Genomic DNA, 17612 nt, shown 5'->3' with positions numbered 1-17612 from the left:
GAGACTTTGATAGCTTTTTTGTTCTTTGTGTTAAACCATTTATAGCAATCGCCTTTTCCTTTCGTCTTATTTTTCCAGCTCTGGAAGTTTCTGCTTAGTCAAAGCGTGGAGGCGATCACCTGAGTGAGAAGGAGGACAACATCCTCCATGACAGCGTCTCTGACTCACCTGTAAGTGGACCGATGGCAACATCACTGTTAGCAGCAGAGCAATGTAAGAAAGACAGAAAACACCGCCGCTACAATCAGGATTGACACGTCTAAATTCAGCTGTTATTGCCTCCATTATGCCTGCCATCTCCCTGTTTCTCCAGGATGAAAAACAACCTTGACTTGCAGCTAATTTTACCCGTAACAGAGAGATTGCATTGCTTTCAGAGGGACCTGACTGTATTCATCCACTAATGACAGGCAACATTACTCAAACTAAATTAGATTAGCCGTACCCTGAGGCCATTTCTATGAGGGTCATGTTAATATTCTTCTCTAGAACAAATGGATCAGTTACCAAACCTGAGCCTCCATGATGCTGTCGGCACATTTGACCTGTTCTAAAGCTCCAACCAATCATCTACAGGAAGCTGAAATTAATGGGGGAGAGTTAGATGTAGGTTAGTGGGCATACTTAAAAAACTAAAGAGGAATCAGCAACAGCAGATATTACAATTAAGAGATTATAACTCTTGACAAAATTAAATCTCAAAGGAATAAACATTGCACAGAGGAAATGATACACAGTTTTAGAGCTATTAGCAGCTGCAATCCATATTTAGTAAATTAAGTCCAAGCTGCAGCGTCTTTATTCTGTTTTAAGAGGATCAGACTACCTCCCTGGACTAATATCTTCATCTGAAAGGTGGTTCTTGAAAATCAGTGTCCGGCTATGATATCATACTCCTGAACTAACCCAAACAACAAATGTGACATTGTGCTTTTCTCTGTGCTTATCAGCTGTGTGTGACCTTTAAAAACGTACCAAAATAGAAATATCTCATCAGTGTAATACTGACAAGTGTTCATTCTGCAGTTATAAGTGCTCTTTCACTAAAAAGATTTAGAGTGCAGCTCAACAGCCCCTTTTCTCTGAGAATGGTCCATTTCTTTGTATTGTTGTATTTTTGTGATTCATTGACAAAGAGCAGTCATCTCTGCTCAGCGACTCAATCAGATATTAAATAAATGATTCATCCGGCCCGGTGGTATCTCTCACTGCGTCTTTGACAGCGTTTTAACATTTTGATGTACGAGCGCTGCCACGCAGATTGATTTATTTCCTCAGCGAACAATGAGGAGACTCTGAGGCTGAAGAGGTTCAATTTGAGACGAGTCGCACCGCTGAACGAAGAAGCTTTCAGAGGTCAGACGAGGAAATCTGAATGAAGCACTGAGAGCCGAGGTCTTTAACGGAAATGAAGCTGTTCTGAAATCAGAACACAACATATTAAAATCTTTACATTTTCCATATTCATGTGTCTGAATTTTATAGAAGAATCTGGACATTTATGTCTAGTTGTATTGACTTGCCTTCTCTGGGGATTTAGTACTGCTGTGGTCCCTAGAGAAGTGGTGTGGTGCGGTGCATTGATGTTTCATTAGGCAAGTCTAAGTGTGCTGCAGGAATTATTAAAACCACGTGGGATTTAACCTGGCATGGCAGATGGATGTGTGAAACACATCCATCTGCCGTGTTTCTTACTGGCAAATCCATCTTGCAAAGCTCCCGTCTGAACCATTTGGGCCTGGTTAGAAAGTGACAGGACCAATCAGCGTCAAGGGGCAGTACTTTGGGGCGTGGCGGAGTTGTGACGTATGCAAGCAGCAAAAAGAGGCCGATACAATTATGACGGAAGATATTAGCGTGGATGCTGCTAAAGTGTAAGTTTGATCAGAACTTGATGACATTTCTTTGTTAAAAGAAGAACAAAGAACAGCAATGAGTTGTTTTCTTCTCAAAAATGACAAAAGTCATGTACTGACATGTCTACAGTCGTCATTGTTCGCATTATGCAGTTCTATATGGAGTTTGATCCTTGGTAGCTGCGCACTTGCACCTTGGTTGTGGTGATGACGTCACGTGTTTTGTTGCTCTGATTGGCCCATAAAGATGTGACAAACAGAACATTCATCCAGTCACCCTCCGAGTTTGTTTCAAAGGCTCTGCCCTTTCACAAACAGCATCTATGGGATTAACCAGATGGATGTGCGAAACAAATCCATCTGGCGTGTCAGGTTAGAATGATGGGGCTTTTACTTCAAAAACTACATCGGAGGTTTAGTTTTAAAGGGACACTTAAACATTTTGGCAAATTTGCCCATTGCCATAATCCCTATAGTCTTAGGAGTAGGTTTGTTACCTTTAGTTGTCGGTGCAAGCTGTTTTTAGATTGGCGGTGCTGAGATGCGAGCTGCTCAGCTAATGCTACGAAGACATGGTATTTCTGGCTTTCCCTCATCAAACTCATCAAAAACACAATCCAACAACTCCAAAACGCTCTCGTTGACAAGTTGTGGCCTGCACATTCACCATGCTATGAAAAAATTATGGAACATTACGAGACGGAGTTGTTTTAGAGGCAAATGCAAAGCCGGAACTTCTCTCCAGACATGGCTGTTGGGCGGAGTGATTTCAAAAGCGCACGTTTAGTGCAGATACTTCCGTCAGCAGAACTTAAGAAGAAGCCGAAGTCTGATCATGGCAGACTTTGTGATGGACAAGGACAACTTTTTTTTTTTTTAACTAAAAACCGCAGCCTGAGGTGCGCCCTGTTTCACTCCGCCCAGTTGTTTACTTAAGAAAGTAGTTCCGAGTATTTGCTTCATGTGTCGTAATGTTACATAATTATACATTATTATTTCATAGCTCGCATCTCAGCCCCGCCAATCTAAAAACAGCTTGCACCAACAGCTAAAGGTAATGCTCCTTAGACTATAGGGATTATGGCAATGGGCAAATTTGTCAAAATGTTGAAGTATCCCTTTAAGTTTGTCATCTAAAATTGTCACTAAAAATGTTCATCAACCAACTTTTTTCCAGAAGGAATACTAAACATTAGCTGAGAAATAGTTCTATGATGACTTTTTTTTTTTTGTTTTTTTTATTTTACCAGTATCCCTCTTATTATAAGGGGCATGGGTGTACTCAAAAATGGAGCTTTGGCACAGCCGTTAGCAGCACAAACGTTAGCATTTTTATAAAGCTTTTCTCTGCAGAATGAACTGCCAACAACTTTTACTTCAAATTCATTATACACAACTTAACACATTGAGACTTTCCTTTTTTGTACTTTTTATTGTTCTTTTATATACAACTTTACAGTTTTACGTTACAAACAACACATTTCTTCCAAACTGTAATATAAAAGTGTATTTTCTACACCCATAATGATCATACTGATGGCTTTCTTTACATAATCAGCCTGGTATAGCTTTAATGAAATATCAAACACACTAAATACAATCAAACACTATTCTGTGGATGAGTGAGCTCGCTTGCCAAGCCTGAACCGACTGAATAGCCCTCAGACTGAAAAAAAAAAATCCCTCTCCAGCTGGTTCTTGGAGCGAGCTCAAGCCAACCCTCACAGCTAAATACAGTAATGACATTTTCTTTTTTCTCTGCAGGTTTATCTTTATCACCGGTCCGTTTCCCAGCACTGCCACAGAGCAGGGAGAGGACCTCAAAGTGTTCAACCTGTCCAAACGACACAGTGTTACCTGAGAGAACTAAAAGACACACTCACACAGTCACACAAATGTCTGGTTAATAGAGCCAAATCCTTCAGGGACCCGGGTGCAGACGACTCCCTCTGCTCCTGTCTGGGTCCTCCTGTTTGACATGGGAGGGGGGGAGAGAAGCAGCCAGATGGACTCACAGGCGGATGTGACAGAACGGCAAACATTATCAGCCTGGTTCTGATCCTTATCCATTAAACACTCTGGAGGATGCTTTATCACAAAGGAAGTCCTGACTGGGGAAGTTTTCACAGTCCTGGGCATCCCCTTTTTCTGACAGCCGCTCTTCTCTTGTGACAGACAAATACGAAGTGTCACAACCACGAGGACGGGGGAGACGGATGGAGGTCTGATATGGAAGTGAATAAAGAAGGGGGTCACTGAACAGAGGTGCTCTGCTGACCAGGGTGACATTTTGTTCGTCAGACAAATGTCAGAGAAGAATAGAGGAAGAGACAAAACATTTTGTTTGGAGGACAGGGTTATGAATTCAACACATCCACCACAAAAAGGAGGTCATTTGCAAAGACGACAACTCCCAAACCATAAAAAAGCTTAAAATATCTCTAATTTCATCAGTTAAAAGGCCATTTGTCATTATAAAGGGCAGTGCTGAGGAATAGATTTGCCTGTTTTTGTCCTATGATTTAAGTTAGGGCTGACCCCATTACACAAGGGTTTGGATTATTAACATGGGAACTTTGGTGTGGGGAAAAGTAATCAAAAAACAGACTTGACATTAGCCGACATACCAGCTTCCCCTGGCTGTACTCTAATGATCATGTATCCCTATGAATAGACCGGATCTCCCCACGAGTGCAGCTTAAAATCCATTATAATCTATCAAACTTTAACTTCAGCTACAAAAGCAATCAGTGTTTAATTTCCCTGACTACTTGAAACACTTTGGAAGTGATTAATACAATCAAATATCACGTGTTCAAACTTTAGAACTAGACTAACCTGGCACACCAGATCAACCGTTTCACATATCCATGGCATGGTAAATACTTCACATCCATACGGGCAACACCCCATAGTCGGTGTTCAGGAAGGGCAGAACCTTTCAAAATAAACCTGGGGGGTGACTGGATAAATTATCTTCCTTTCACATTTATTAAGGGCCAATCAGAGCAATAAACTTACGTGTAGTAGGCCGGCACAGCCCCAGGAAATAAAACTTAAACCAAGCAATCTTAAGTGGAGCCATTTGCTAAATCAAACTCTTGTTGGCACGATCATCAGTGGAGAAACAGCATCTTTACACCCCTGACAGCCACTGCCTTCCCTTTGTAGACGGGCTTTTCTACCACTCATTCTCTTTCTAGAGCGGTCAGCATCTCAGATTCAGTAAACCTGGGCTTAATGATCTCAAAGGACATAAACCTCCCCCCGCTGCTTGGTCTCTCTCTCCACATTGCCAAGACTCAACCAGGCTGGCACATGCACATTTTTGGTATTGTTTTTTGCTTTTTTATGTAATAAATACTTATATTTTGCCATCAACATGTGTCCTTCCCAAATTAGTCGTGGCCCTTGAGACAACTAGGGGCTCATCCAGAATCCCATTTGTCACAATCTGGCCCAAAGACCATGAGTCTGCAGTAGCAATATAGTTGTTTTTAATGTCTACTGCCTTGCTGCCACAATATACTTTAATCTGAAATAAACAATTGCTAACTGATATATAGCACTGATAGCATCTTGTAGGAACCACACAGTTAAGCCCAATTTTGATCTAGATAATGGGGATGAAGTTGTCCACAGCCTGTCATCGTAAACTCTGATATAACTGAAGCATTGGGTGACAGTCTTCAGCCCAGGTACATAGACATTTACCTGCAAAAGAGTGAAGACCTACGGAGCTAGCACTGCTAACATTAGCCACATTCTACAAACCAACTTTGCATCACTGCAGAGTGAAGTTATTTACTGTTACAGTGTTAAGTTAGCTTAAAAATGTATTAACTTGACTTAAGACCAGTGGTTCCCAAGCTAGGGTCTAGGCACCCCTAAGGGGGTTGCCAAAAATCTCAGAGGGGTCCAAGGACACTGTCTACTCTAACAATGTCAAAATTAGATGTACAGTCATGTGCATAAGTTTAAAACATGCAAGGCTCTGCAGCCAAGGTCAAGCTTGACGGCATCTCTTGCCTGGCCCTTTTCTCCTCTGGTGATACACCCAGAGACCAACTATTTGAGGCCTTTTGGACATCCACAGCATGACCAGGGGATCATGGCAACCCTACTACCCACCTGGACGGTACCTTAGGCTGTGCTTACTCAACATTTACTCCATCCTAAAGTTTTAGACTTTATTTTTCAACAGGTAATTTTCACATGACCCTGGTATTATGCAAGGACATCCAGAGCACGACCAGGGTTGTGTCAATCCTCTTTCCTGCCCTCATGTGGGTAGCTTTTTTGGTTAAAATAAAGTTTGGGAGCCACTGATTTAGAATACTTGGCTGTAATATTTTGCATTCATTCATATGGAAAATTATATGCCAAGGAACATCACTAATTGTGAGTGCGGCGTATCATGCTCAGGAACAGTACACTTCCTTAGCCCTGGCTTGGATGAAAGGTGCGCTTTGGCATGCAAAGGTTGCTAATGCACACGTATTGAGTTACAATGTGCATGTGATTTATAATGAATACAGCTGTTCTTTGCGACAGCCATTTTTGCTCGTCTTTTGTCTACAAATTTAAAAGTAGTATTTCTAGTGCGGGGCAGCCCTACTAAGAGTACAAGGCAGGATCATACTGGTTTCAAAGACACGTTAAACTTCGGAGGGCAGTTTTCACTTTAAAGCAATTTCACACATATATGGAACATTTTCAAGTTGAATTAAACATTTCAGTAGCACCTTGTTAAATAATTTACAGGTAGCTGATTGGCACATGTCCACACTTCAAGCTCAAGTTTACCCACAATGTTTAGTTACACAAACAAGGGAAGTGGTCTTCACACTGCTCATTGAAGCATTTCCACAGTAAAAGATAACACTAGTTTGGCTACAGCACAGACAATTTAACTCTATTCTGCTTTGATGATGTGTAAAAGCAGATAAATGACTCTTGTTCAGCTGAATTTTTCTACTCAGGCCTTCTCAGAGAAGAGCAGCTTTTCTGAAAACTGGGTCTACATGGACAGCACTTTGGCTCCAACAAATTAGCCCAGATTTTTTTTATTTCTGACATTTACTGTTCATCAACGTCTTCAGACCGGTGTGGTCCTGCGATTCACCCCGTCTTTTAAATCATTGGGGAAACAGTTATGGACCTGGAGGAACTCTGCTGTTGCCTCGTCATCAGGGCTGTATGTATTATCCGTCACGCTGTCCCTCGCCAGGGCGTACATGGACAGCTCATCCAGGGGCCCACTGGAGGACGGCACCCCTTTAAGATTGGTGACTGGTGAGTTCTCCCGAGACGCTTCCGTTGAATGAGAGCTGGTCTGCGATGTTCGCCGGCGGTAACGGAAGCTTGGTATCCTCGAGTACGGGGAGGAGGAAGAGAGCGAACGGATGAACTCTCGCCGCGCCCTCCAGCGGATTTCTTTGTTTTTCTCTATGTAGATGTTGATGGCGAGGACGGCCACAGTTTCTGCCACGATGAAGGAGAGGGCACCAAAGTAGAAGGACCATCCGTAGGAGTAGGTGTACTTCTTATCGTCATCGCCACGTTTTTCGTTTGGGTCTCCTGCGTTGCTCGATATGTAGACGATGATGCCGATTATGTTGCTAAGACCTGATGAAGGAGACAGAAAGAAAAAAGGGATAAAGGCGTGTGATGAAAACAGTCCATCGATCAACCCTGACTTTATTGGAAACCCGTGAACTCCCACTTTGTGAAGTTGTTCATCAGCCAGTGATTGCAGGACTCTCTTCTCCCCATCACTGTAATGACATTTCTTCTGATCACTTCTAGTAGAGGTGCATGATGAAAGAAAATCCTGACCTTACTTACTGGGGAGAGGAATTTGTCTCCTTGATTGCACTATTGATGGTGGTCAAGACCACAGGTGTCACATCAAGCTGCCTTTCCTCTTTTAAAACCACAGCAGCTACATGATTGCTTCTCTTTGGGAGCAGAGTTGAGAGTGTAATCTTCAAACTCACCTGCAGCCACGAAGAGGATCCCTGCGCTGAGGAGGACGTTGTTCGTCTTGCTGTAGACTCGGCCCAGCCCAACACAGAGCCCGCCAAGCATCAGCAGGATGGTACTGAGGATGGGGAACACACTGGAGGCTCGGACTATACCTGCAGGAGAAAGAGGAGGAAGACAGCAAAGAGATTTTTAATTCAGGAGAGTGTAGAAGACATTTTTTACATAGTATTTCAATGTGTTGTTCAAAAGGTGCAAAACCAGTCGTAGCAGTTGCCACCACTTGTCACTTTGGGGCAGAAAGACTCAAGCCTGGTTTATACTTCTGCATTAAATCTATGCTGTAGTATAGTAGTTACTTCAACGGCATACATTTTTGAGGAGGTGCATGTTGGCTATAGGTCTCTGCCTAGCACTCAGGGCTGCACAGACCTAAAATGTATAATACAGAATAGATTATTACATTTCAGGCCTAAATTCTTGGTTGTTTGCCACCATGAGGAACTCTCAATGAGGGGGAAGAGGTGTTTTTTAAAAATGTGCTATCTAAATGCCAGTGTTTTAATGCTCTAATGGCTGTGCCAAGTGGTCAAATCCATCTAATTTCTAAGTTTTACACTCCCTTTTGTTTTGAGAACCCCCCTTTGCTCCTTAAAGTGGAGTTACAAGATGCAATGGTGGAGTCTCCCCTTACAAAATGGAAAACCCAATGAGCTCCTGATACATTGTCTGTTACAGTAGTATTTATGTTTAGACGTGATTACAAAATGGGGCATTTCTTCTAAAAGCAATTTCAAAAATATTCTTCAATGCGTCATGTTGACACACCTGTGTGTCGCTTGATAGCCAAGGTCAAGCTCGATGGCATGCCTTTGATTTGGGCCTTTTCATCCCTGGTAATGTGTTCTTGGAGTATCCACAGCATGACCAGAAGCTTGTGGCAACCCGCCTGGACAGTACCCCAGGCCATGCATATGCATCAAATCCACCCTTGACCCCAGCCCAAAGGTGTGGATGTCATTTTTCCAATGCTTATTTTCAGTTTGCCTTGATAATATACAAGGACATCCAGAGCACGACCAGAGTTGTGTCAATCCCTCTTCCTGCCACATGGCGCCATCAGAAGGGCTTCCTCGCCACATCTACACCGTACTTCAGCCTAAATTTCTGGTCTAAACATGCCTAAAAGTTCTGCGCAGTACTGTGTATCTCATGTAATGCTGGAGCAGCATAAAGTGCCTTTGGCATCAGCTAACGCTGTCACCGTGCTCTTATCATCTCAGTTCAAACAGTTCGACTTTTGGAACAAAGATGCCTTAATCAATGCCAGTGCTCCCTCACTGGCCAATCAAAATCAATAAGGGGCGGGACTTATATTCATGGCAGAGAGAAACTGATCCAACTTGTCTCTTCAAGGGTACAGTTTTCAGTTCATCAGGATTCTGTTACATTATTTCCATGTTTTCTTTGTGATGTTTCTTTTAAAAAATCAAAGATGGAGCACACAGAGCAATTTAAAACTAACATTAATCATAGTAGTGAGGAAAACAGAAGCCAACTTGCACAACTTCCACTCCTTACTCGTCTTGAATTTAGGAGAGTTTGTATTAAAATAAAGTCAGTGCAAAAGTGTGGTGGTTTTAATGTGGGGAAATAAGAAGAATGCACAGCTTATATAATGGCAGGTACTCCTGCAATGCATCCTGGTAAATGTAGGATTTGAGGGTATGGTTTCTCTAGTGGGAGATTTCAGCTTTTGTGGTAAATTGAGCACACATCTATAAAAGGACTTATTTTACCATCAACACTAACAGGAAGTCCACATTAAAGATGATGAAAACGTCCTTATTTGGTGTACAACAGAGAGGCCAGAAAGAAAAAAGTAAATACAACTGTGCAAATCAAATAATACATTATTTTGAGCATACAAAATAAAACATTTCCAAAAAAGCAAAGTAAAGGGGGATTCATAAACTGATTTAAGACACTGGTTTAAAGAGAATAATGGACTGTTTTAAATAATTTGAGTTTCCATTAGCCAGTCCAGCCCTCATCTCTCCTCTCCCTCCTCTTCTAGCGTCCTTTTTTATTATTTTTTTGTGGTTCCATTATCTTTCCTACTTTGGGGGCCTTGTTGTGACAAAGCTCTGCTAATCAGCTGTGGGATGTAACAAGAGCTCTCTCTGACTATCACCTCCCCAGAAAAATGAATCAGTTTTATAAGTGAAAAAGAAAGGACGAGCTTATTCAGCGCTCCTCGTTCTTAATGGACTCAGTTTGGACTTTATCCAGAGTCTTCTTTGTTCCGAGCAGGAAGCGAGCGGGCCGCACCCTAAATGAAGGTGCTCCGCTGATGAATATCTGAACTCTGAATGAAACTAATCAAAGTTTATGCCTAAGCCTCGGCTCTTTCACAGAAGTTTACCTTGGATTTCTAAAGGAGAAGATGGATTTAACTGTTTATACGTCTGTGGGTTTATCACTTCAGTAAACAGACTCCTCTCCCGCTGTTGTGTAATTAAGATACTCACAACCAGGAGAGTAATTAAAAATAAAAACATTAAAAAATCTTTTTAGGAAAATAATAATGAGACTCTTTGAGGTCTTAGCTGAACAGCAGAGTCAAGCTTACTTTTGAGGAATGTGAGTTCATTAATTCACAAGAAAAGGAAGGTTTTTAGAAGTGAGAGTTAATTAAAACTGAGTTTTAGACATCAGATGCAGCAGCTCCTGGATTTGTTTTTACAAGCTACCTTTAATGTTGCTGTTATATAACAAGAGTAAAGAAAAAAACATAAAAAGTTAATGAAAAAATATTTTTAGTACAGAATATGAAAGACATTAGGCTTCAAACATTTTATTTAACTGATTTTGAGTCATTTTCTGGAGATAATGGGCTCTCTGTAGTTGTTTTCTTAAGATAGCAAGTAATGTTTTCTTTGTCATGGGAAAACAGACATTCTGTTCTGGAGATAACAGCGTGAATAAGTCCACATCTTGTGGAAAAAACATCTGAAAGTTTGTTGCCACTACTGCAGGCGCTTGCACAGTGAGAGCAGAGCCAGAGCTTTTTCCTGGTTAAACAGGATCTACCACCATGCCAACGCAAAGAATGCCTGATTGATGAGTTTCCCCTCTATCATGATAGAAGCAGGAAAATATCTCAAGACAGTCTGCAGACCGCCTCTGTCAGACGCCTACCTCTGCAGACCTCTGCTGTTAGGATGGAAATACACAAAAGCATGATTCCATGATTTTAGTGCTTCCACCACGGGTGACTAGATTATGAAGGATGAAGCATGTGTGGATTCATGTAAAATTCTGTGGCTTTTTACCTCAAAAGCTAACTTTTCATGTTAATGATGCAGCTGTAGCTCTGTGACCCACTGACCTCTCAGTGACCTTTTGCTCTCACTACAGGACGAGATGTAATGTTGATGTAGTGATGATTTATGATCGAGAGTTAATGCATTGTGTTGTATTTAGAAGCTAGCCAGATACTTTGCACTTTTTTCTGGACGCTCCAGTGCCAGACCGGAGTGTGGGCAGTGGATCTACTCTGACTGACTAGAGAGGGTGTCATTTGCTACACAGTAAGATTAGCCGGTGGACTGTGGTGCATCTGATGTACATGGAAATTGGAGGTTAGGGTAAGGACATCTTGAGTTTAAAGTTAAAAGCCTGATCTGCAAAACCTGATAATAAACATTTAATAAAACCAAGTAAACAGTCTGCTTAGAGGAAATAAGCTCTTCCTATATGAAAATACTCCAATGCAGCTAATGTAGCTATGTAAGCTACCTTAGCTTTTACTACATTTGTTAAAGTTTAAGTAGCTATGTTAGCAACATTAGCTCATACTATTTTTGTTAAATATAATGTAGCTATGTTTGCAAAATTAGCTTTTACCATGTTTGTCAAATATAATATAGCTATGTTAGGACGTTAGCTGATACTACATTTATTAGAAATAAAGTAGCTATGTTAGCAATAATTGTTGAAGTTAACCTAGCTACATTTGTTGAAGGTAGCTATGTTAGCAACTTTAGCTTATACTACATATGTTAAAGCTAATGTTGCTATGTTAACAATGTGAGCTTTAACTACATTTGTCAAAATTTAAGAAGCTATGTTAGCAATGTTAGATTATACTATGTTTGTTAAAGCCAATGTAGCTTTCTTAACAATGATAGGTTACATAAACTTTGTTAAAGCTAATGTTGCTATGTTAACAATGTTAGCTTTTACTACATTTGTTAAAGTTTATGTAGCTATGTTAGCAACATGAGCTCATACTTCATTTGTTAAAGTTTAAGTAGTATGTTAGCAACATTAGCTCATACTTTATTTGTTAAAGTTTAAGTAGCTATTTTAGCAACATTAGCTCATACTTCATTTGTTAAAGTTATGTAGTATGTTAGCAACATTAGCTCATACTTCATTTGTTAAAGTTTAAGTAGCTATTTTAGCAACATTAGCTCATACTTCATTTGTTAAAGTTTAAGTAGCTATTTTAGCAACATTAGCTCATACTTCATTAGTTAGTTTAAGTAGTATGTTAGCAACATTAGCTCATACTTCATTTGTTAACATTTAAGTAGCTATTTTAGCAACATTAGCTCATACTTCATTAGTTAGTTTAAGTAGTATGTTAGCAACATTAGCTCATACTTCATTTGTTAACATTTAAGTAGCTATTTTAGCAACATTAGCTCATACTTCATTTGTTAACATTTAAGTAGCTATTTTAGCAACATTAGCTCATACTTCATTAGTTAGTTTAAGTAGTATGTTAGCAACATTAGCTCATACTTCATTTGTTAACATTTAAGTAGCTATTTTAGCAACATTAGCTCATACTTCATTTGTTAAAGTTTAAGTAGCTATTTTAGCAACATTAGCTCATACTTCATTAGTTAGTTTAAGTAGTATGTTAGCAATGTTTGCTTTTACTACATTTGTTAAAGCTTAAGTAGTATGTTAGCAACATTAGCTCATATTTCATTTGTTAACATTTAAGTAGCTATTTTAGCAACATTAGCTCATACTTCATTTGTTAGTTTAATTAGTATGTTAACAATGTTAGCTTTCACTTCATTTGTTAAAGTTTATGTAGTATGTTAGCAACATTAGCTCATACTTCATTTGTTAAAGTTTAAGTAGTATGTTAGCAACATTCGCTCATACTTCATTAGTTAGTTTAAGTAGTATGTTAGCAATGTTAGCTTTTACTACATTTGTTAAAGCTTAAGTAGCTATGTCAGCAATGTTAGGTTACATAAAATTTGTTAAAGATAAGCAGCTATGAATGTTTTTAATGTTTTCATTTCAGTTACATACAAGTTGATTTAAAAAAGCATCAAATAAGATCATTTTTACATAAAATTTGTCAGTCAGCAACTGAAAAAGGAATAGGCTGAAGCCAGTGGCTTACTTTTGCCCATCCTGTACCATGCTATGTTAGCAATGTTAGCTTATACTAAATTTGTTAAGCTAAAGTAGCTATGTCATGGCAAACGTTGCTAATGCTTAAGCTACGTCAGCTACATAGGTAATGAAACCACAACTGCTTTTGCTATGTTGGCTAACTTTGCTAAAGCTAAGCAGCTATGCCACTTAGTTACTCCAACAGCATAGCTTGCATAGCTATGTTAGCTTAACCTTTATAACTAAAGCTCACATAGCTAAAGCGTGCTGTCGTTCACATAACTACCTCTACAACTGGAAATAAGTTGTACCATCAAATTACGTCACTTCCATCAAGAGGCAGCATCTCACAGTAGTGGTCTGCAAGAGGGGCATCTGAGATCTGTGGTCTGCAGCCAGACTCCTCTCAAATATCTTTGAGCTCCAGCTGTTGGTTGCTTGTTGGTAGAACAGTTTGCGAGCTTGTCCTTGTGCATCTGTGTGAAATATGAGTGTTTTTGATGGGCCATGCCTGTAGACAACTTAAATACTTGTCATTTGATGTACCACACTTATAGAAGAGCCCCCTGGTGGACAAAAAAGTGTTATACATTGTAGAGACAGTGATGCTCTTGTTGCTACTTACAGGCTTTAACCAGTTTAATTTTTTATCATTGATTAAAAGTTGTTAACTGGATGCACAAAATGATGAGGAGACAAGCCTGAAAACTGTGGGTTCATTCTGTTAGGTCATCCAATGTTACATTAGGGCGTAAGTATGTGAGTAATGAGTGAATGAAATGTATGGATGCATATTTGTCCACTAAGGGCCTCTGTAGTTTTGTATGACGGAATAAAGTTTGTAAATTTTCATATTTTTATATTCTTATTTAATACTGTCATATTTCACAAAAACCTTCCAGCCTCTGCTCTGCATTCAATCAGTCTCTTTTTTAAATATCTCCTTTTCAGATGCTGCTCTCAGGACAAAACGTCCAGGGACAAAGAAGCTGAAGGCCGGTAAATTTCCTGCCAGCCTGTATGGAAGAATTAAACTTTCTTCATGACAAAAGTAAGGAGAGCAGCACTTACGCAGCAGGTATTCAGAGCTGTCAGTGTCGTAGTCGTTGTCGTCAGGGAAATGGTTGATTCTGTAACAGCTGCCCTGATTGATGCCTGCAGAAAAAAGACAAGAAGAAGAAGTCTCAGGAAGAAGCTGGGTGAAAGCTCACTGTACTTAAGAATGCTTTGAGGATTTTTTTACAAACTTTGCACAAAAGTCCACGATGATTCAAGGATAAACAGATTAATTTAATGGAAGTACACAGCCAAGGTCGTACAGCATCATAGTCAGCTCCGCCTGTAACATTTCTTTGAATCACACTACTACAGAAAACACAACAGCCCCCTTTTTTTGCAATTTAACTTTGACTAGCAGTGGGAAAGGCAGTAGTTTTACACATTTTCTGTCCTACGCTGGGCGTACGCTGGCTCAGACACATATTTTGAGTCGTATGACTCACTTACAAGTCAGACCAACTTTCCGCCTGTTGGTGTGTTTGTCATACGGTGTTCGGGGGGTTGTGACCACCGCCTGATCAACTACTCATGGCTAGTTGGATGGATTTCTGGATTTCTTTGATATTTTGGTCATACAACTTCACATACTTGCACAGTTGGAAGAAGCAGAATCAGCAGCATCCAAGATTTTAGAGTATTTTTTCTATTCTAAACTGTCAGATAGTTTCTGAAAACAACCTTGATGATGTGCTGTCCCTCCTGTCATAATTGAATGAGCAGGTAATACCTGCAGACCACCTGCAGACAGTAATGACGTGCCACTTGTTTTATGCGAATGAAAGGAACATTTTTTCTTATTTCCCCTGTTGTTTTTAAATATGCCTTAAAATTAGGGGATTATCTGAGTTTAACTCATTTGATTGAGAGTTTTAACATTGCACTTGGAATAAGAGAAAGGTTGTCATTGTTTTTCATAGAAGTGGTTCTCAACGCTAGGGTTGGGACCGCCATGGGGGTCCTAAGACACTGAGAGGGTGTCTCCAGATGCCCTTAAAAAAATAGTAATATTTTTACAATTACACTGTTGCTTCTTTACACCGATTTTCCAAAATTTTAACCAGCTTTTATCACTTTTTTCCCACCATTTTTGCCAATTTTAACATATTTTTGTCACTTCAACCCCATTTTTGTCCATTTTAAACCCTTTCCACCATTTTTTTCCACCCATTTTTGCCACTTCTTACCCAATTCTTGCCACTTTACACCTAATGTTGCCTCTGTTGACCCATTATTGCCCCTATTAACAACTTTTTAACCATATTTCACTGTTTGCTATGTTAACTCTTGCCAGTTTAACCCATTTCTGCCTATTTTTCTGTCCTAGTAAACCCTTTTTGCCAGTTCATATCAATTTTTCATCACATTTCACCCAGTTTCCCCCCCATTTTTGCCAATCTAAAGACATTTCACTTTTTAATCCCATTTTACCACTATCTATGCCCGTTTTTGCCACTTTAACCCATTTTCGCCACTTCTAACCAATTTCTTCCACCTTTAAAATCCAATTTCACCACCTTTTCCACCATTTTTGTTGCCATTATTATCCTATTTTAGCCATTTTTAACACATTTTAATTCTGTTTAAAAAAAAGGGATTTACCTTTTTAACAGGCTACTTACCACACAAACATATATAAAAGATATTTGTTTCTTTGATAAGAGTGGTTACTTTTCTGGTGAAATATAAGACATGGATACCTCAGCTTAACTTTAAAGTAGACCATGATTTTGCTGACCTCCATGAGTCCTCCAGTCTGGCTGGGCCCCAGAAAGCTCTCCCCTTTATCCCCCTTTATTGAAGGCCTTGTCTGCACATGCATGGCTGTGTTCAACCCCCTTCAGGTACAAGGGGGGTCCCTGGCACCTTTATTTTTGGGGTTGAGGTCTGAAAAGGTTGAGAACCACTGGTTCATAGCACCCTGGTTGCACCATGAATCCTGAACACTAAAGATCACAGCTCACTGCATGCACGTATTGTTAGGAAGAAAACCAATGTGCAAAGGTGTAGTTTGTATTTTCCAGGATCAGTGCATATACGGCGCTGGGATTAAGATTGCATCGCCCAGAGGGACCAGACGGGCTGTGGCGCATGTCCAAATCCAGCTCAGGTGAACGGTTGAGTGGTGCGAGGAACAAGAAGCCTATTTGAACAACAAATGAGCGTGTGCAGGAAGCTTTTAACACAGCGCCGAGTCAGAGAGGGAGGACGGGGTGGAGGGGAGAGAGAGACTCATAGAGGTTAAAGCTGAGAGAAGCCGGTAGCTGTAATTGAGCCGCAGCATAAACAACACCTTGTCTACAGAAAGAGGTGGGGGGTGGGGTTAATGGATGTGCTCAATGCAACGGTGCTGATGCAGGGAGCTCTTTGGCTATTCATTCACTGCTTGGACTCTGAATATCCTCAATGCTTTAGTTATTCTGTAATCTACACCCACAGATTGAAAGGTGGGCAGGGTTGCTCTTTCATTTACATTCTTTTACATAAAACTCTCTATGCTCATGTACGCACTCGTTTTAATGTTTCATATTTTTGCATCTGTCTGTTGCCCACACTGGGAAAGCGACTGGTCATTTGTCTTGGATGCTGCTGCTTCATCTGTCAGACATATGCTTCCTGCACAAGATTACAAAAGCATGCTTACCTTTGTATTCATAACTGGAAATACTTTACATCCTTTTTAATCAGAGAGTCTTTTATTTGATGTAAAGTTCAACAGAAAGGAGGCTTCACATCTTTAGGTGATGTCCTTAATTTTACTAAAATAACAGCTGTTGACAGCAGCTAATTATGCTAATCTTAGCTCCATGAGTTGGTTTAGCTTTAGGCTGACTGCTGGAAAAACAACACTTTAAAGGCAGATTATAGCAGGTCATGTGAGTTCAGAAGACATTTCCCATGTAAAGCACAAAAAATCAGTTTAGGTGACTCCTTTTAAGCCTCTCAAAGGTGGAACCTGGGTGGACCCCCTATGTTAAAGTGCAGATTTTTCTTCTTCTTTGAAACCGTATCACCATCAGTGCACAAGAGAAGCATCCATTAAATTTCCTATTTAAGGAGAATTTTTGGTCTTTGCAAGCTTCTCACCAAAGCAAACCAAACTCTGGTTCACGTGGAAATGAACCCACACTGCTGTTTTCAAGCTGACTGGAGTTCAGTGCTTTGGCCTGCACCAGAGTTTATCTGAGCATTCACATCACCCCAAACCAAACAATCTGACAAAGCACACCAGAGTTCATTGCAAATGGACCAAGCTGCTCAGGTTTGAATGCACCCTGAAAAGACATA

The 17612-nt window shown here is 40.2% G+C and overlaps 1 protein-coding gene across 1 annotated transcript in view; it reads right to left on the bottom strand.

Moving 5' to 3' along the window:
- Positions 1 to 6851: 6851 nt before the first annotated feature.
- LOC121503686 (voltage-dependent calcium channel gamma-4 subunit-like) overlaps positions 6852 to 17612 on the bottom strand; it is a 35513-nt gene continuing 24752 nt past the window's right edge. Inside the window, exons 2-4 of the mRNA XM_041778209.1 lie at positions 14340 to 14423; positions 7856 to 7996; positions 6852 to 7484 (exon numbers count right to left, since the gene is read on the bottom strand). Coding sequence (XP_041634143.1) covers positions 6955 to 7484; positions 7856 to 7996; positions 14340 to 14423 — 755 coding nt within the window. The 3' untranslated portion in view covers positions 6852 to 6954. The remainder of the gene's footprint in view (positions 7485 to 7855; positions 7997 to 14339; positions 14424 to 17612) is intronic.

This window comes from Cheilinus undulatus, linkage group 21 (genome assembly GCF_018320785.1).
Source record: "Cheilinus undulatus linkage group 21, ASM1832078v1, whole genome shotgun sequence".
NCBI lineage: Eukaryota > Metazoa > Chordata > Actinopteri > Labriformes > Labridae > Cheilinus > Cheilinus undulatus.
Note: the sequence above shows the minus strand (reverse complement) of the source record. Positions and strands in the feature narration are given on the sequence as shown.